We start from the raw sequence: 20,297 nt of genomic DNA on the forward strand, positions 1-20,297 counted from the left end.
AATTAGCTGTTGATAAGAGGCTCCTGTTTAGCTGTAATCAGCTTACTTGGCGATACTTTCCTTGTTCTCAATTCAGAAGGCACCAGTGTTTTATGAACGCCTGTGTCCAGTTGCAGGTGGTACCCCAAAAACCAGAGAATATTCAGAAAGATATTAAATTTACTTTTGCAGCTAGTGAGGAGTTCCCTTGCCATTTTTGTCTGCCAGACATCTTGCATTGCCCAACCTATTTGCAGAAACGAGTCGTTTCTAGGGCCCAAAACGGATCTGGATAAAAGTAGTGCACTATATAGGGAATAAAGTACCATTTGGGACAGCGTGTGAGACGACAGATCAGTAAATAAGAACCACAGCAGCGCCCACCACATTGTGTCTGGGGACTCACGCTCATCTACTGGCCCCAAGCCAATTTAATTTAAATGTAAATTTCAGCGATGCGTGGAATTAAATGGCTTATATTAGCAAAAAGAAGTTAAGTTAATACATGTATTTCAGACAGTCTCTCCAAACTCCACAACTCTAATTTCTCTATGTAATATACTAGAGCTACTAAGGGGCGGGGCAGGGGATGAGCTGATGAAATGCATATTGTTTCAAACATTCTCCTCAAGCTGTTAGCCAATGGCATATACTTTTGAGTGTTATTTGTGTAAAGGCTCAAATACTCATCGATTTTGATTGGAGATGGTTAAAAGCACAACGACAGGAGAACGGAACAACTTCAGTATTGAGAGGAGGAGAGAGAGAGAGAGAGAGAGAGAGAGAGAGAGAGAGAGAGAGAGAGAGAGAGTGCAGAAGAAGTGAGAAGGGAGGAAGCGGAAAGAGATATGGCAGGTCTGGCAGCAAAGCAGCATGGCCCCCTCGGTAGTTAGATTAACTGCAGGGTAGTTCAGATTCAGATGTTTGTGAATAGTAGAATAATGTAATCTGGCCCCGGAACAGACCACTGGAAACATACTCTATGTTCATTTATAGCTCAACTCTTGAGGAATTTCTGTGAATTAAGGTTTTTCAGTTTGTGGTTTCAAAGTGGAGGAATGGCTGTGAGGGTCACATGGTAAGAGATTTGCATGGCTGCCATGTGAGGAAAGTGTGGTCTTTTGTCCTCACACAGGACTAGTTATTAGGTGTGAAAACCATGTGACATCAAATCTGGCCTTTGACCTCTCAATTCTACATGGATTTCATGTGTTAAGATAGTCTGACTGCTTGATCTTTGATTCATGAAAGAGATGATTTTATTCTGTAGTAAAATCCATTATGTTAGGCAAAGGGACTGTCCCTTTTCTTACTGGATGCTATGGCTGTGGCCAGGGATGGAATTTAAGCTAGCATGAGGCTAGTAAATAATAATAAATATAATAATAATATATGCCATTTAGCTGACGCTTTTATCCAAAGCGACTTACAGTCATGTGTGCATACATTCTACATATGGGTGGTCCCGGGAATCGAACCCACTACCCTGGCGTTACAAGCGCCATGCTCTACCAACTGAGCCACAGAAGGACCATGCTACAGTAGTAGAAAAATGTGCCCAGATAGCCCGACTGGCCAGTACCCACAATCCCTCTGACATCAGCATATGGTGATTTGTGCCCAGTGGCAGCAGAAGATGGCTGCCTATGGCTGCAGCTCTGGTAGTACCCTATTCCCTATATAGTGCACTACATAAATAGAGCACTATATAGGGAACAGGGTGTCATTTGGGACGCTACTACATTTTGGCCTTTTAGAGGGGTGAAGTAATGACCCACGGGAGCCTTGTAGCTGTCCTGGGAGACCCTTAGCTGACTTTACATATAACATTGCACTGGTGATAATTATGCAGCCAGGCTTCAGTGGTTCTGGGTTTCCCTGAGCATAGATATGGTCCCTTATGGTCAGTCCTACTAAACATGGACCTTCCATAGGAGAACTGACCTCTACACTTTTAGGTTCAAGATAGCACCTTTTTTTCTAAGTATAGCTTATAGGGTAAACCATTCTTAAGAATATTGTTTAATTTTTACAATCCATGGTCACATTTAAAAGTGATGCATTAGTTAGGTGGAACATGTACAGTAAAGACACTCAAGAGCAATCTAATTTTTGTCACGCCCTGAGCTTTTTATGTCTCTATTTTGGTTTGGTCAGGGTGTGATTTGCGGTTGGCATTCTATGTTTTTTTTCTATGTTTTGTATTTCTTTGTTTTGGCCAGGTATGGTTCTCAATCAGGGACAGCTGACCATCGTTGTCTCTGATTGGGAACCATACTTAGGTAGCTTTTTCCCCACCTATGTTTTGTGGGTAGTTGTTTTCTGTTTAGTGTTCTGCACCTGAACAGGACTGTTTCGGTTTCATTTTTTGCACTTTGTTATTTTTGTTTCAGTGTTCAGTTCAATAAAAGTCATGAACACTTACCACGCTACGCTTTGGTCCAATTCTTCCTCATCAGACGACAACCGTTACAATTTTTGACTATGCTTTTGTCAAAAAGGGTAAAAATGAACATTGGAAGCCTGGCCCTGGGTTACTGTTAACTAAACTGCCCTATGCAGTCTGGAGCTGAGAGTAAGTAACTATTGTGTTTTTCCAATACTAAAAGGGAGTTGGGGAACGAACTGTTAGAGTAGCAAATATAACAAGACAGGAACATGTCAATGGTTATCTACATGTCTCTTCTCCGTATGGTAAGAGCATTCAGTGTCCTGCCATAACATCGTTTAAAAATGTATGGCACAAAAAATAACATGTTGGCCCTGTAACATCCCATGTGTCATCTCCCTACAGCAACAAACTAGGGACAGAGCATAGCATCAGCGAAACGCTGTCATTTAAGTTGCATAGTGACTTCAGAGACTATAGATGGCCTTGTTCCTGTGATCCAGGAGGATATGTCTGGCTGGTCATACTAAATGATAAATTCCCTGTTTCTTGGCAGGCTCCAAACAGTGTTTTTTTTTTCTTTTTCTCACCTTTTCTCTCTGTGTGTGTGTGTGTGTGTGTGTGTGTGTGTGTGAAAAGAGAGAAAGAAAGAAAGCAGGACTCCGGAGCCTTCTCTTCCTAACAGACTAAAGACCCTTGCTTCTCTCCAGACTGTCTCTATTAGTCCCATCTGTTGATCTGGGGCCTGAACAGGAGTAGCCACCATAGAGGCTCACTGGTCTGATCTATAATCAGGTTGACCCATCTTAAATGACCTGTTTTTTGGCGGCAGCATCAAGGAGGTCATACTAATGGCTGTATTTTCCTTCTGAGAATCCATTAATCTTATTACAGTAACACTTTATATTACAGCATGGTATAAAACAGTAGGTAACACTTTATTTTGTCATCTATGAACGTTAGAACATCTTAAAGAACACTCTGGCCTTAAATGGTCATAATCTCCACCCAGCACAGCCAGAAGATGACTGGCCACCCCTCAGAGCCTGGTTCCTCTCTACGTGTCTTCCTGGGTTCCTGCCTTTCTAGAGTTTTTCCTAGCCATCGTGCTTCTACATCTGCATTGCTTGCTGTTTGGGGTTTCAGGCTGGGTTTTTGTATAGCACTTTGTGACATCTGCTGATGTAAAAAGGGCTTTATCAATACATATGATTGATATTTGGATAGTCTGATAAGCATCTACAAATCGACTATCTACAGACGATCAGTAACATTTCAACTATCTACTAACCCTAACCTTAACCCTGAACTTAACCCTTACCTTAGCCCTAACTCTAACCTAACCATAGCAAGCAGTTGATTATCAACAGCTCGTATACAGACTATCCAAATAAAGTGTGACGAAATAGTATTTAGATTCTTATTATTTAGCAATTTTAGAGGTGTCCCACACAAATGCCCAAAAACCACTGGGACAATCCCACTTCTGCCACTAATGTAGCGACTGAGAGTGAACAGCTCCGTCACGGAGCTTTAACCAGCGATGTTGAGGTTACAGAGCAAGTACTAAAAACCTGGGCATCTTAGAAGAGACAGTAGACCTACATGCAAAGAAGACACCACTACGATAATTCAATTATGGGCAGTAGGCCTGTAAGCACCTCCCATTTTGGATCCAGACTACTTGTAAGGGTTTCCACAGGAATGCATGCATTCACATATCTGTACAAAGAGTCCTTTCTGACTGCCCACGCACAGTAAAGAACAGGGTTGATTCTAAATATAAATGTGTTTATGAACATCGTCCTTCTGCATGATCTGAGCTCGGCTTCTCTAGCCTAGCTCCCATTATGTTCCCAAAAAGTATATCTTATATTGACAAGATATTCGAGTAACCCCTCTAACAGTGGAAATATTGTCTTCAACGATGGAAGACAGGCGAGATCAGGTGGGACAGTTCTAGCCAACGTGAGGGCAGACAACAGGCATACTTAAAGTTGCCGGAATGCCACGTGCATCCACTTACGCCAGTACATTTGTAACAGGCTAAACATTACAAAACATTTATTCGATCAAATAAGTCTGTCGTAATTCGACACTCTCATAGACCTCCATACAAAAAAAGGCTTATCTCACGAGGACAGATTTTGGGTGGAGTAAATCCTCTCGCATTGCCTTTTCCTCTCTGATATTCCTCCATCCGCCTCCCCCTCGTTCGATGCGCTCTGCCATTGATTATCTTTGGATCCTCAGTACTGGCGAGAGCGGTGGTAAACATGGCGTCGGAAGGGATGATTTTAACCAACCACGACCACCAAATACGAGTTGGAATTCTAACGGGTAATTTCCAAATCTGTCTAAAACGTTTGTTGCCACCTCCGGCTACCCTTGTGTGTCAATTGTATATGATTGTCTTTGCTGTCTTGCTCTCCACCGGGTTGTGGCCAGCAGGCTAGCTGAGCTGTGGCTATCTTGTATCGGCTTCTCGAGCCTGTCAAACGGTTAACTTGCTGCCACTCATTGCTTGACCGTGTTCTTGACTTCTGTATCGCTGGTGATTTACAAAGGTTTGTCTCTGTATATATTCTAAAATGTGCATCCTTTCAGTGGTTTTCATACGCAAGAAACACGATATATCCATGAAGGTGAAAACTGTTTAGTGATTTGAATAATTCATGTATTGTACGCAAGGTAAAAGCAACTAGCCTGGCAAAGCAGAGCAGCACGAGCCAGGTTATGCCAGTGTCACGGACTCGAATATGAGATCTGCATATATGAGAATGAATTCTTACATTAGCTTATTTTCAGCATGATTGCTAAGCTATACTGTTACAGAATTATGTGTTTGCCAAGTTATTATTGCTATTCATATGGAAAATAAGCTAATATTTCAGATAGATTGCATCAGTTGTAGTGTGGGAAGGTTGCGACGTAGTTTGTTCTCGAGCGTGTCATTTTCATTCGGTTTGATAGTTATATATAGCCCCACCAAACAATACAGATGACTGAAATAGATTTAATTTGGATGCATGACAAAATGGAGCTGTATTTTGGTGCAGCTGTAGTCCCTATAGCCAGCCGTGGAGTATAATCGCTTTTTTAAAAAAAAATATCCGAAGGCAAGACTCTGGCTACTGAGCTTGCTATCCCTGTCCCACTCACCAGACCCTCTTTATATGGCAAGAATAATAGGTAAAAGATGACTCCGTTGGACAACATTGGCATTCCACTGCCCCTGTGCACAAAACGAACGTGCGTGTCATGCTTCGTGACACACACACACGTTCTTAACTATAGTCCTCCGCGGTAGTCAGATTGCTATCACACACGAGCACCCCACCCCGCCCTCAAGATTCAGGTTAGGCGCTGTCCATTGAATTGTGGTGCTGAAATGGAGCGTATCAGGGCAGCGGTTTATTCAAGAAATATCTAAGGATTTTTTTGATTGTGATACGATGGGTGGGGCGTAGGGTTTTCCCAAATGACATGTACCGCTACCGCTCTTTTAGCAGCGTTCATCATTAGGCATAGGTACTCTTTCTACCTTCAGTCGAAAGAGTTCTTCAGCTTTATGTATGACATCTTGCTGAAGCAGATGCGTAGCTGTGGAAAGTAAGCAGTGCTTGACCATTTGCAAGCCTAAATACTGCCCCCCCCCCCAACATGTCTGCTTCAGAGAGACTGAAATACATTGGTTTCACCTTTGACCTTCAGACAGTCCAATGAGTCTTGCAGTTATTATGAGCTGTTAAGATTGGATTTTGTATGCAAATAGAAAATACTAATATAGGTGACTAATTTGACTAGTACGTCAGTATTTTACTGTTGATGACTAATGTTAGTGATAGTGTCTACAAGCCTACTTGAAGAGGTGAACACTAGCTCTTAGCTAAAAGGGCTGTTTTCTCCCAACATTAAACGCCATCGGTCCTGTCTGCTCTCCGTATGGTCTTTCCTCAAACATAGATCTCAGGATTCCCTCTGTGAAGCCTCTCGCTGGGAAATGCCAATGGGAGGGTTCAGTGGCAGACTACACATTTTCTTACCCATTTCTATAACAGGCAAACTGAGCCTGTCAGAACTGTGTGTGTGGCCGGGGCTTCTGATGTTACTGTATTAGTATAGTCTGTCTACTGTATGTTCTCAATTAGACATACAGTAGTCCTGGGTTTTAAAATAAGAATTTACTATGACTATGACTTATTATTACAAAGTGTGTGTTATTGGGCTTGTCTGTGTGTATTGGGCAGGTGAAAGCACCATATATCCTACCAGCCTGACAGTACAGTATCTCTGTGTTTAACTGTGCCAGAGACAGCTCCTGTGGTGTATTGAAACCAAAACCTGCTGTGTGTCTAGGTGGCTGGCAGCTATGATAATGGGCCTTGTCAGGTGTGTGTGTGTGTGTGTGTGTGTCTGTGTCTGTGTCTGTGTCTGTGTGTGTGTGTGTGTGTGTAGTGGCAGCTATGCTAATGTCCTTGCAGGTGTGTGTGTGTTTAATGTGATTGGTGTGCTTCATTTGTGTTGGTCAGGGATATGCAGTATGTGATGGGACTTTAGTTGTAGCCTAAGAAATTGTGTTCTGTTCGACGGTCTGTCTGTCCTTCTGATCTGAGCATCACCCGATCTGTCTCTGTCTGTCCTGTCCACCCGATCTGTCTGTCATATTTTATGTTTAGCCTCCTATAGTCCAGCGAGTGAAAATGCAGTGTGTCTGAGTTATTTAGAATTTTGTGGCTGTATTATCCTTAATAAACAAAATAAAAAAACAACTTGGTGTGAGAAACAGAAAATAAAAACCTTTCAAAAAGTCTTCTGGTTCTTAACGTTCCATCTGAAGGAGCTGCGTTTGGCATCAAAGATTCTTCCAGGATGAGTAGAGTAGACCGTCTGCCTGACAGCCCCTGTCTCTTTGCTGTTCAAAGCACTGATCACAACATGATGCTATGCTACATGCTCAGTCTCCGCTTTCTCTCCCCCCGCCTGCCTTTGCATAACAGCCTCAGTTGCGTGTTGATATCACCATATCTCCTATGTGTGTAAGTAGCAGAAGAGTTTTGTCTGCGTTCAACCTTTTACAAAGACTATTAGCTTGAGACTTTTCAGACAAATGACCTTGAACAACCAACCCAAGTCTGTCTGCCAGCAATGAAAGAAGTTTGAACGTGTCGAAGAGGTGAGAGGACGTGTCGAAGAGGTGAGAGGACGTGTCGAAGAGGTGAGAGGACGTGTCGAAGAGGACGTGTCGAAGAGGACGTGTCGAAGAGGACGTGTCGAAGAGGACGTGTCGAAGAGGACGTGTCGAAGAGGACGTGTCGAAGAGGACGTGTCGAAGAGGACGTGTCGAAGAGGACGTGTCGAAGGGAGTGTCGAAGGGACGTGTCGAAGGGAGTGTCGAGGGACGTGTCGAAGAGGACGGAAGAGGTGAGAGGACGTGTCGAAGAGGACGTGTCGAAGAGGACGTGTCGATGAGGTGAGAGGACGTGTCGATGAGGTGAGAGGACGTGTCGAAGAGGTGAGAGGACGTGTCGAAGAGGACGTGTCGATGAGGTGAGAAGGACGTGTCGATGAGGTGAGAGGACGTGTCGATGAGGTGAGAGGACGTGTCGATGAGGTGAGAGGACGTGTCGAAAAGGTGAGAGGGACGTGTCGAAGAGGTGAGAGGACGTGTCGAAGAGGTGAGAGGACGTGTCGATGAGGTGAGAGGACGTGTCGAAGAGGTGAGAGGGCGTGTCGAAGAGGTGAGAGGACGTGTCGAAGAGGTGAGAGGACGTGTCGATGAGGTGAGAGGACGTGTCGAAGAGGTGAGAGGACGTGTCGAAGAGGACGTGTCGATGAGGTGAGAGGACGTGTCGATGAGGTGAGAGGACGTGTCGAAGAGGTGAGAGGACGTGTCGAAGAGGACGTGTCGATGAGGTGAGAGGACGTGTCGAAGAGGTGAGAGGACGTGTCGAAGAGGTGAGAGGACGTGTCGATGAGGTGAGAGGACGTGTCGAAGAGGTGAGAGGACGTGTCGATGAGGTGAGAGGACGTGTCGATGAGGTGAGAGGACGTGTCGAAGAGGTGAGAGGACGTGTCGAAGAGGACGTGTCGAAGAGGACGTGTCGAAGAGGACGTGTCGAAGAGGTGAGAGGACGTGTCGAAGAGGACGTGTCGAAGAGGACGTGTCGAAGAGGTGAGAGGACGTGTCGAAGAGGACGTGTCGAAGAGGACGTGGAACTCATGCCCCATAGATCTGGAACTCATGCCCCATAGTCATTGAACACTGGTCACTTTAATAATGTTTACATATGTCGATGAGGTGAGATGACGTGTTTAAGAGGTGAGAGGACGTGTCGATGAGGTGAGAGGACGTGTCGAAGAGTTGAGAGGACGTGTCGGAGAGGACGTGTCGGAGAGGACGTGTCGAAGAGGACGTGTCGAAGAGGACGTGTCGGAGAGGACGGTCGGAGAGGACGTGTCGGAGAGGACGTGTCGGAGAGGAGTGTCGAAGAGGACGTGTCGGAGAGGACGTGTCGAAGAGGACGTGTCGGAGAGGACGTGTCGGAGAGGACGTGTCGGAGAGGACGTGTCGGAGAGGACGTGTCGGAGAGGACGTGTCGGAGAGGAGTGTCGGAGAGGACGTGTCGAAGAGGACGTGTCGAAGAGGTGAGAGGACGTGTCAATGAGGACGTGTCGAAGAGGACGTGTCGGAGAGGTGAGAGGGCGTGTCGAAGAGGACGTGTCGAAGAGGACGTGTCGGAGAGGACGTGTCGAAGAGGTGAGAGGACGTGTCGAAGAGGACGTGTCGAAGAGGTGAGAGGACGTGTCGAAGAGGACGTGAAGAGGACGTGTCGAAGAGGGCGTGTCGAAGAGGACGTGTCGAAGAGGACGGAGAGGACGTGTCGAAGGGACGTGTCGAAGAGGTGAGGAGGGCGTGTCGAAGAGGACGTGTCGAAGAGGACGTGTCGAAGAGGACGTGTCGGAGAGGACGTGTCGGAGAGGACGTGTCGAAGAGGTGAGAGGACGTGTCGAAGAGGACGTGTCGAAGAGGACGTGTCGAGAGGAGGTCGGAGAGGACGTGTCGGAGAGGACGTGTCGGAGAGGACGTGTCGGAGAGGACGTGTCGGAGAGGACGTGTCGGAGAGGACGTGTCGGAGAGGACGTGTCGGAGAGGACGTGTCGAAGAGGACGTGTCGAAGAGGACGTGTCGAAGAGGTGAGAGGACGTGTGTGGCATCTTGTCTGTTTGGATATTCAACACTCCACAGATCTGTAATTATTGTGTAAAACCTCTCTAAAGCCTTTTGTTGGCTGATCTGTTGTCAGATATTGTATCTGTAACACCTATAAGACCTGGTTGTCAGTGAAGGAAGGCAGACAGCTAATTCCATCTGGAACTCATGCCCCATAGTCATTGAACACTGGTCACTTTAATAATGTTTCATACTGTTTTACCCACTTTATATGTAAATCAAATTTTATTTGTCACATGCACATGTGAGTGTAGCGAAATGCTTGTGCTTCTAGTCCCGACCATGCAGTAATATCTAACAAGTAATCTAACAATTTCACAAAAACTACCTTATACACACAAGTGTAAAGGAATGAATAAGAATATGTACATATAAATATATGGATGAGCAATGGCCGTGCGGCATAGGCAAGATGCAGTAGATGGTATAGAGTACAGTATATACATATGAGATGAGTAATGTAGGGTATGTAAACATTATATAAAGTAGCATTGTTTAAAGTGACTAGTGATACATTTATTACATCCAATATGTAATTATTAAGTGGCTAGAGATTTGAGTCAGTATGTTGGCAGCAGCCACTCAATGTTAGTGGTGGCTGTTTAACAGTCTGATGGCCTTGAGATAGAAGCTGTTTTTCAATCTCTCGGCCCCTGCTTTGATGCACCTGTACTGACCTCACCTTCTGGATGATAGCGGGGTGAACAGGCAGTGGCCCGGGTGGTTGTTGTCCTTGATGATCTTTTTGGCCTTCCTGTGGCATTGGGTGGTGTAGGTGTCCTGGAGGGCAGGTAGTTTGCCCCCGGAGATGCGTTGTGCAGACCTCTCTACCCTCTGGAGAGCCTTACGGTTGTGGGCGGAGCAGTTGTCGTAACAGGCGGTGATACAGCCCGACAGGATGAGTTTGGAGGGTACTATGGTGTTAAATGCTGAGCTGTAGTCGATGAACAGCATTCTCACATAGGTCTTCCAGATGGGTTAGGGCAGTGTGCAGTGTGGTTGCGATTGTGTCGTCTGTGGACCTATTGGGGCGGTAAGCAAATTGGAGTGGGTCTAAGGTGTCAGGTATGCTGGAGGTGATATGGTCCTTGACTAGTCTCTCAAAGCACTTCATGATGACTGAAGTGAGTGCTACAGGGAAGTAGCCGTTTAGCTCAGTTACCTTAGCTTTCTTGGGAACAGGAACAATGGTCGCCCTCTTGAAGCATGTTGGAACAGAAGACTGGGATAAGGATTGATTGAATATGTCCGTAAACACACCAGCCAGTTGGTCTGCGCATGCTCTGAGGACGGGGCTGGGGATGCCGTTTGGGCCTGCAGCCTTGCGAGGGTTAACACGTTTAAATGTTTTACTCACGTCGGCTGCAGTGAAGGAGAACCCGCAGGTTTTGTTAGCGGGCCGTGTCACTGTATTGTCCTCAAAGCGAGTCTGTCTGGGAGCAAGACATCCTGGATCCATGATTGACTGTAGAACCTGCCACATACCTCTTGTGTCTGAGCCGTTGAATTGCGACTCTACTTTGTCTCTATACTGACACTTAGCTTGTTTGATTGCCTTGCAGAGGGAGTAGCTACACTGTTTGTATTCGGTCATGTTTCTACTTCCGGCGCCGACAGAGATGGCCACCTCGCTTCGCGTTCCTAGGAAACTATGCAGTATTTCGTTTTTTTTTGTGTTATTTCTTACATTGGTACCCCAGGTAATCTTAGGTATCATTACATACAGTCGGGAGGACTGTATGCATAGATTAACATTAGACTGCACTATATTTATTATTGAAGTTATTGACTTATTTTTTTTTTACCTCTTCAGTGGCCACAATCTCAGTGGTGACATCACTGTTTGTGCTCCGGCATAGTGCAGGGACTCGACCAGGCAGGGACTCGACCAGGCAGGGACTCGACCAAGCAGGGACTCGGAACAGGCAGGGACTCGGAACAGGCAGGGACTCGGAACAGGCAGGGACTCGGAACAGGCAGGGACTCGGAACAGGCAGGGACTCGGAACAGGCAGGGACTCGGAACAGGCAGGGACTCGGAACAGGCAGGGACTCGGAACAGGCAGGGACTCGGAACAGGCAGGGACTCGGAACAGGCAGGGACTCGGAACAGGCAGGGACTCGGAACAGGCAGGGACTCGGAACAGGCAGGGACTCGGAACAGGCAGGGACTCGGAACAGGCAGGGACTCGGAACAGGCAGGGACTCGAACAGGCAGGGACTCGAACAGGCAGGGACTCGAACAGGCAGGGACTCGAACAGGCAGGGACTTGAACCTTGGATCCAGTGCAATAGATCTATGAAGGTAGTCCTGTACATTAGGGGTTATCTGGGGTTCAGGGCCTCTCTAATGGCAGCCATGACATCTCTAGTGATGGTGCTGTCTTCCTCACTTGGGGCCATGGATTGCAGAATCCTTGTTTTCAGAGGTAGGATCATGGACACAGACGGTGCAGTTTCAGTGCTCAGTAGGTTTAACTGTTTTGAGGGGTTTGAACACCTGGAGGACCTCCTCTGCCACTTTCACGTCATCAACAGACAAGGTGACGATGTCTTTGTTTTTTCAGGGTCTTGTCTGTCAGTGCAGAGTGTACAGCTGTCTGCTGCTCAAGATAGAGCTCCAACATGTCAAAGTGAAGTTCCATGTTGTTGTGACATGGTGTATGAGCTTGTGGGTCGGTAGCTGTAACATTTCCTGCTTGGTCTTAAGCACATGAGTGGCTGTTGTTCTTCGGTGGAAAAAGGAAACCACCTTCCTGATCCTCCCAAGGAGGCGGTCCATCTGGTTACCTGAGATTCTCCTTTGGGATCCTAAATTGATCACAAGTGCAAAGCAAGCTACCTGTGGCCCCAGTCCAGCCTCTATCACTGCATTTACATGGTTCTTGGCATTATCTGTGGTGATTGGGATATGGTTATTGGGCCTCTCTAGCTTCCACTCTGCTACTGATCCAAGCAGTACCTGCGCCAGAGTTGTGCCCGTGTTACTCTCATAGAGGGGGTGTGTCTGTAGCACCGGACTTCACATCTCCCACTCCTCTGTGGTGTAGTGAGCAGTCAGTCACGTAGCCTTCTGTTACCCTGGAGCTCCAGTCCTCTGTGGTGTAGTGAGCAGTCACAGTCATGTAGCTTTCTGTTACCCTGGAGGTCCACTCCTCTGTGGTGTAGTGAGCAGTCACAGTCATGTAGCTTTCTGTTACCCTGGAGGTCCACTCCTCTGTGGTGTAGTGAGCAGTCACAGTCATGTAGCTTTCTGTTACCCTGGAGGTCCACTCCTCTGTGGTGTAGTGAGCAGTCACAGTCATGTAGCTTTCTGTTACCCTGGAGGTCCACTCCTCTGTGGTGTAGTGAGCAGTCACAGTCATGTAGCTTTCTGTTACCCTGGAGGTCCACTCCTCTGTGGTGTAGTGAGCAGTCCCAGTCAAGTAGCTTTCTGTTACCCTGGAGGTCCACTCCTCTGTGGTGTAGTGAGCAGTCACAGTCAAGTAGCTTTCTGTTACCCTGGAGGTCCACTCCTCTGTGGTGTAGTGAGCAGTCACGTAGCTTTCTGTTACCCTGGAGGTCCACTCCTCTGTGGTGTAGTGAACAGTCACGTAGCTTTCTGTTACCCTGGAGGTCCACTCCTCTGTGGTGTAGTGAGCAGTCATGTAGCTTTCTGTTACCCTGGAGGTCCACTCCTCTATGGTGTAGTGAACAGTCACATAGCTTTCTGTTACCCTGGAGGTCCACTCCTCTGTGGTGTAGTGAGCAGTCACGTAGCTTTCTGTTACCCTGGAGGTCCACTCCTCTGTGGTGTAGTGAACAGTCACGTAGCTTTCTGTTACCCTGGAGGTCCACTCCTCTGTGGTGTAGTGAGCAGTCACAGTCAAGTAGCTTTCTGTTACCCTGGAGGTCCACTCCTCTGTGGTGTAGTGAGCAGTCACGTAGCTTTCTGTTACCCTGGAGGTCCACTCCTCTGTGGTGTAGTGAGCAGTCAGTCACGTAGCTTTCTGTTACCATGGAGGTCCACTCCTCTGTGGTGTAGTGAGCAGTCACAGTCAAGTAGCTTTCTGTTACCCTGGAGGTCCACTCCTTTGTGGTGTAGTGAGCAGTCACGTAGCTTTCTGTTACCCTGGAGGTCCACTCCTCTGTGGTGTAGTGAGCAGTCAGTCACGTAGCTTTCTAAGTGACCCAGGCTTCGCAGCTGTAAAGAAGTGTGATGCAGATGGCTTGATAGACGGAGACGTTGGTGTGGAGGTGGCGATCCCTGTTTTGGAAGACCCCGCGTCTGAGTTTCCCAAAGGCAGCTGATGCTTGATCCTAATTTGATTTTTGAGGACGATGCTGCAGTCCTCCGAGAGGATGCTTCCCAGGTATTTTAAGGACAAGACGATTGCCTGTAATTTGTGTTCAATGGGGAAGACAGGCGTGGTGGGTGGAGGCCTGGATCTCCATTGGCAAACCATCTCTGTCAAACCACCTCTGTCTTGGTGGTGTTGATAGACAGTCCCATCCTGCTATAGACCATCACAGCCGCTACAATGACAGACTGAAGGTCTTCCGGAGTGTAGGCCACGAGCGCAGTCATCAGCATACTGCAGCTCAAGAACCCGCTCCGTCAAAACCTTGGTGATTGCTTGGAGCCTCCTGTTGCTGAGTAGGTTAACCATCCAGCCTGAAGTCCATCGCAACCCCGCTGCTTTCCTCATGCTCCTTGTGGGGGAAGTTGGGTGACAAATAAGAGGAAGATGTTAGATTACAGGTGCCAGCACACACCCCTGCATCACACTGATGCTTACTCCAAAGGGAATTGACTCCTACCCTTCTATGGCCACCCAAGCCATCATCCCATCATGGAACCGGCTAAGGATGTTAACAAAATTGTCTGGACAGACACATTTGAGTAGAATGCCCCATAGTAGTTCCCTGCTCTGTGCCGAAGGCCTTGGAAAGGTCCTGATGTTCACCGTACTTCTTCTGGAGTTGCCTTGCCGTGAATATCATGTCGACTCTGAAGCCGCATTTGGACTCTGGCAGCAGTTCCTCTGTGATGTTGTTTACCAGCCTGTGTAGCATCACATGGGACTGGACCTTGCCGGCAACAGCCAGAGTGGATATCCCTCGGCTGTTGCTGCAGATGGACTTGTCACCCTTGTTCTTATAGATGGTGACAATGTTTGCATCCCGCCACTGTTGGGGGACGATCTCCCAGTCCCAAACCTCAGTGATGTACTGTTGGAGCGTTCTTTTGCTTAAGTAACCTACCTTCTTAAGTATCTCTGCTGGGATGTTGTTAGTGCCATCAGCTGTTTTCATGGGGGTGATGGAGCGACTTTTAGGGCCATATATAGCTTTAGTTGAGTTGTCGTTTTTCAATTTGTATTTCCTGTGCCTTATTCATCCACCATTCGTTCTGCAGAGTATACAAGGTTGTTTGCACTTCCTTGCACGATGCATGCTTTTGCTTGCTGAGGGTAGCAGATGTGGGGCTGTCCTGTGCGCTTTGTGTCCAGTAATTTTGTGATGCTGTCAGAATTCTGATAGAAGCAGTGCTTTGCCTCATTTTCAGATGGTAACGTTGAGAAGAGCAGCATAACGTATCTTGGCTAGGAGGATACAGAGAGACATGAGTCTTTCACTTGTGCCGACAGGTGTTTCAGTGAGGCTGGGTAGATAACTGTTCAGTCACACGGGTTTGCAGAGAGCAGCTGCCACTCAAGTCCCAACTGCTGGCGACCATAATAGCCCTGTGCCTGCTGGCGACCATAATAGCCCTGTGCCTGCTGGCGACCAGAATAGCCCTGTGCCTGCTGGCGACCAGAATAGCCCTGTGCCTGCTGGCGACCATAATAGCCCTGTGCCTGCTGGCGACCATAATAGCCCTGTGCCTGCTGGCGACCATAATAGCCCTGTGCCTGCTGGCGACCAGAATAGCCCTGTGCCTGCTGGCGACCAGAATAGCCCTGTGCCTGCTGGCGACCAGAATAGCCCTGTGCCTGCTGGCGACCAGAATAGCCCTGTGCCTGCTGGCGACCAGAATAGCCCTGTGCCTGCTGGCGACCATAATAGCCCTGTGCCTGCTGGCGACCATAATAGCCCTGTGCCTGCTGGCGACCATAATAGCCCTGTGCCTGCTGGCGACCATAATAGCCCTGTGCCTGCTGGCGACCATAATAGCCCTGTGCCTGCTGGCGACCATAATAGCCCTGTGCCTGCTGGCGACCATAATAGCCCTGTGCCTGCTGGCGACCATAATAGCCCTGTGCCTGCTGGCGACCATAATAGCCCTGTGCCTGCTGGCGACCATAATAGCCCTGTGCCTGCTGGCGACCATAATAGCCCTGTGCCTGCTGGCGACCATAATAGCCCTGTGCCTGCTGGCGACCATAATAGCCCTGTGCCTGCTGGCGACCCTAATAGCCCTGTGCCTGCTGGCGACCCTAATAGCCCTGTGCCTGCTGGCGACCCTAATAGCCCCTAATAGCCCTGTGCCTGCGCTAGACTTTAGTCCGGTTTCCGATTGATTGACTTCACCGAGGTCAGAAGTGGATACCTGCGCAAAGGAAGTTATTTAAAGTTCTGCTGAGGCTGCGCAATCCCCAACAGCACTACTTCACTGTAGGAAGGTTGAAATTCCAGTGGCAAGGGGGGAAACCCAGTATCTTCCACTGCAGGAGGCTTCCTGAACCCCAGTCTGTCGGCGTCTGCCTACCGCGCGCTGCTTTTCTCTCAGGGTGTGCTCCCCTAGCCTTTGTCGTACCAGACGAACCCACAAGATAGCGAGAGAGTGGCTGATGGCTGCCAGGACGTGTCCACACAGAGGTGAACCTGTACAGACGCATCTCTGGGGCCCACTGCTGCTCTAAGATCCCCTGCTGTACAGGCACATCTCTGGGGCCCACTGCTGCTCTAAGATCCCCTGCCGTACAGGCACATCTCTGGGGCCCACTGCTGCTCTAAGATCCCCTGCCGTACAGGCACATCTCTGGGGCCCACTGCTGCTCTAAGATCCCCTGCCGTACAGGCACATCTCTGGGGCCCACTGCTGCTCTAAGATCCCCTGCCGTACAGGCACATCTCTGGGGCCCACTGCTGCTCTAAGATCCCCTGCTGTACAGGCACATCTCTGGGGCCCACTGCTGCTCTAAGATCCCCTGCTGTACAGGCACATCTCTGGGGCCCACTGCTGCTCTAAGATCCCCTGCCGTACAGGCACATCTCTGGGGCCTACTGCCGCTCCGAGATCCCCTGCCGTACAGACACATCTCTGGGGCCTACTGCCGCTCCGAGATCCCCTGCCGTACAGGCACATCTCTGGGGCCCACTGCTGCTCTAAGATCCCCTGCCGTACAGACACATGTCTGGGGCCTACTGCCGCTCCGAGATCCCCTGCCGTACAGGCACATCTCTGGGGCCCACTGCTGCTCTAAGATCCCCTGCCGTACAGACACATGTCTGGGGCCTACTGCCGCTCCGAGATCCCCTGCCGTACAGACACATCTCTGGGGCCCACTGCTGCTCTAAGATCCCCTGCCGTACAGACACATCTCTGGGGCCCACTGCTGCTCTAAGATCGCCTGCCGGGTTAGCCTGGGGTTTGAAGACAACCAGTTAACGTGTGCTGCTGCGAGGAGGCCCGACAGGAGTCTTGGTTATGGAGAGGGTTTGTACCGGCAAGGGGAGACTTGTACATGAAGCTGCTCCCCAATTCACCACAAGGGCTAGACGGTGGCAGCGAGCTGTAAGCAAGAGTATGCAAGCATGTGGTAAGCAGGCAAGCAACTAACCTCTACCCCGGCACTACTGTACTAGATGCGTCACATGCACCCTCCGGTTGCCCATCGACACAGGTTACACACACACACACACACACACAGTGAGGAGAGAAACAACAAAAAGAGCATCGGGGTCAAAATCCTCAGCCAGCCTTAATCTATATCCTCCAACCCAATGAGCTGACTTCTCTCCATACAGGAAGTGTGGGTGTGTGTGTGATAATGATGATGATTGAAGCAAGGAAAGAAGAATTCTTCTGTTTTCTGCTGCTTCTTTCCTCTGCTTTAAATCCCCCCTCCCTCCCTCCCTCCCTCCCTCCCTCCCTCCCTCCCTCCCTCCCTCCCTCCCTCCCTCACACACACACACACACACACACACACACACACACACACACACACACACACACACACACCACACACACACACACACACACACACACACACACACACACACACAGAGTTTAGTAATACCCCTGTTTATTATTATTACTAAACCGTTATGGATGGGGGAAGTAGGACGAGGTCACAGTCAGATATGCTTTAGCTGTACTGTATATAATGAGTTTTTCATTCAACATGACTAATGTGGTGAGAGTAGAGCACTGAGCTGAACACTGGACCATGTGGAGAGTATGTTTCCTTCTGACTTGATGCTGCCGAGACCCTGTAGGGTTCTACACTTTTTCAGTTGGTGGCACCAGCACATGATTTGGTCGCACTAATTAATGACAAAGTTATTAATTAACGTTGTCATAATTGAAAGTGAAACCAGGTTTTTAGAAATGTTTGCAAAGTTGGTTCACACCTGTCTATATAAGGTCCCACAGTTGACAGTGCACGTCAGAGCTAAAACCAAGCCATGAGGTCGAAGGAATTGTCTATAGAGCTCCGACACAGGATTGTGTCCAGGCACAGCTCCGAGACAGGATTGTGTCCAGGCACAGATCTGGGGAAGGGTACCAAAACATTTCCGCAGCATTGAAGATCCCCAAGAACACAGTGGCTTCCATCATTCTTAAATGGAAGAAGTCTGGAACCACCATGACTCATCCTAGAGCTGGCTTCCCATCAAAACTGAGCAATCTGGGTAGAAGGGCCTTGGTCAGGGAGGTGACCAAGAACCCAATGGTCACTCTGACAGAGCTCTAGAATTCCTCTGTGGAGATGGGAGAAACTTCTAGAAGGGCAACCATCTCTGCAGCAATCCACCAATCAGGTCTTTATGGTAGAGTGGCCAGACGAAAGCCACTCCTCAGTAAAAGGCACATGACAGCCTGCTTAGAGTTTGCCAGAAGGCACCTAAAGGCACCTAAAGACCATGAGAAACAAGATGGTCTGGTCTGATGAAACCAAAATTGAACTCTTTGGCCTGAATGCCAAGCCTCTCGTCTGGAGGAAACCTGGCACCATCCCTACGGTGAAGCATGGTGGTGGCAGCATCATGCTGTGGGGATGTTTTTCAGTGGCAGGGACTGGGAGACTAGTCAGAATCGAGGCAAAAATGAACCATCATGAATGAGACATCCTTGATGAAAACCTGCTCCAGAGCACTCAGGACCTCAGACTGGGGCGAAGGTTTACCTTCCAACAGGACACGACCCTAAGCACACAGCCAAGACGATGCAAGAGTGGCTTTAGGACAAGTCTCTGAATGTCCTTGAGTGGCCCAGCTAGAACCTGGACTTGAATTATAGCTGTGCAGCAACGCTCCCCATCTACCCTGACACAGCTTGAGAGGATCTGCAGAGAAGAATGGGAGAAACTCAACAGGTGTGCCAAGCTTGTAACGTCATAGAAAGTTGAAGCGAACATTCAACCCCCTTCAATTGAAATGGCGGGAAACAAACGACAGCGACGACATCTCTCATTAAAACTGGTCAGAAATGATATTACAGAATAATTATATTGGAGCAGTAGAACATCTTAATCGGCCATCATGACTTCAATAACTTTTCAAGGACTTAAGAGCCTAGAGGAAATGTCTGATTTTTAAGGGAGGCTATTCCATGATGACTCAATTCCGCATGGCAAATATTCAACCAAGACTTTGAATTTGTTGAATTCCTGGTTTTCATACCCATTCTTGCCTTAGCATTTTCTAGTAGATATCATAACTTGGAACATCTCTCCTACTGCTGTCGGTTTTCGCTCCACGCACCAGCTGTTTGGGAGATGCAAGCTCACTCTGCCTGACAGGTTATCTAAAGTACCCGCACCCCTTGTATATAGTGAAGTTATCATTACTCATTGTTTCTATTGTTACTTTTATTATTACTTGTTTTACTTTTCTATTCTCTTTCTCTGCATTGTTGGGAAGTGCCTGTGAGGAAGTATTTCACTATTAGTCCACACCTGTTGTGCTGTGAAACAGTCCTGTAGCTTAGCATCCGCTTCATCAGACTACTTCCGTATTGAGCGTGTCACTGGTACTTCCTGTAAGAGCAGGAATCAGGAGGATGACGTTATGGTCAGATTTGCCAAATGGAGGGCGAGGGAGAGCTTTGTATGCGTCTCTCTGTGGAGGAATGGGGATCTAGAGTGTTTTAGCCTCTAGTGACATAGGTGACATGTTGCTATCAATTAGGTCAAATGGATTTCAGTTTCCCTGCATTAAAATCACTGACCACTAGGAACTCTATCTCCTAGATGAGCATTTTCTTGTTTTCTTATAGCCCTATACAGCTTTGAGTGTGGTATCTTGTTATCTTATAGCCCTATACAGCTTGTTGAGTGTGGTATCTTGTTATCTTATAGCCCTATACAGCTTGTTGAGTGTGGTATCTTGTTTTCTTATAGCCCTATACAGCTTTTGAGTGTGGTATCTTGTTTTCTTATAGCCCTATACAGCTTGTTTTCTTATAGATACAGCTTGTTGAGTGTGGTATCTTGTTTTCTTATAGCCCTATACAGCTTGTTGAGTGTGGTATCTTGTTTTCTTATAG

The 20,297-nt window shown here is 48.0% G+C and overlaps 1 protein-coding gene across 8 annotated transcripts in view; it reads left to right on the forward strand.

The window, feature by feature from the left end:
• Positions 1-4,503: 4,503 nt before the first annotated feature.
• Positions 4,504-20,297, forward strand: part of gphna (gephyrin a) — a 136,542-nt gene continuing 120,748 nt past the window's right edge. For 2 of the 8 annotated variants that reach the window (XM_052496639.1, XM_052496641.1), the window contains exon 1: positions 4,515-4,708. In XM_052496639.1, coding sequence (XP_052352599.1) covers positions 4,645-4,708 — 64 coding nt within the window. In that variant the 5' untranslated portion in view covers positions 4,515-4,644. Of the gene's footprint in view, positions 4,709-20,297 lie in introns of all 8 variants that reach the window. The other 6 variants (XM_052496637.1, XM_052496636.1, XM_052496640.1 and 3 more) reach the window with 5 other exon arrangements.

The sequence above is a fragment of the Oncorhynchus keta genome, chromosome 35 (genome assembly GCF_023373465.1).
Source record: "Oncorhynchus keta strain PuntledgeMale-10-30-2019 chromosome 35, Oket_V2, whole genome shotgun sequence".
Classification (NCBI taxonomy): Eukaryota; Metazoa; Chordata; class Actinopteri; order Salmoniformes; family Salmonidae; genus Oncorhynchus; species Oncorhynchus keta.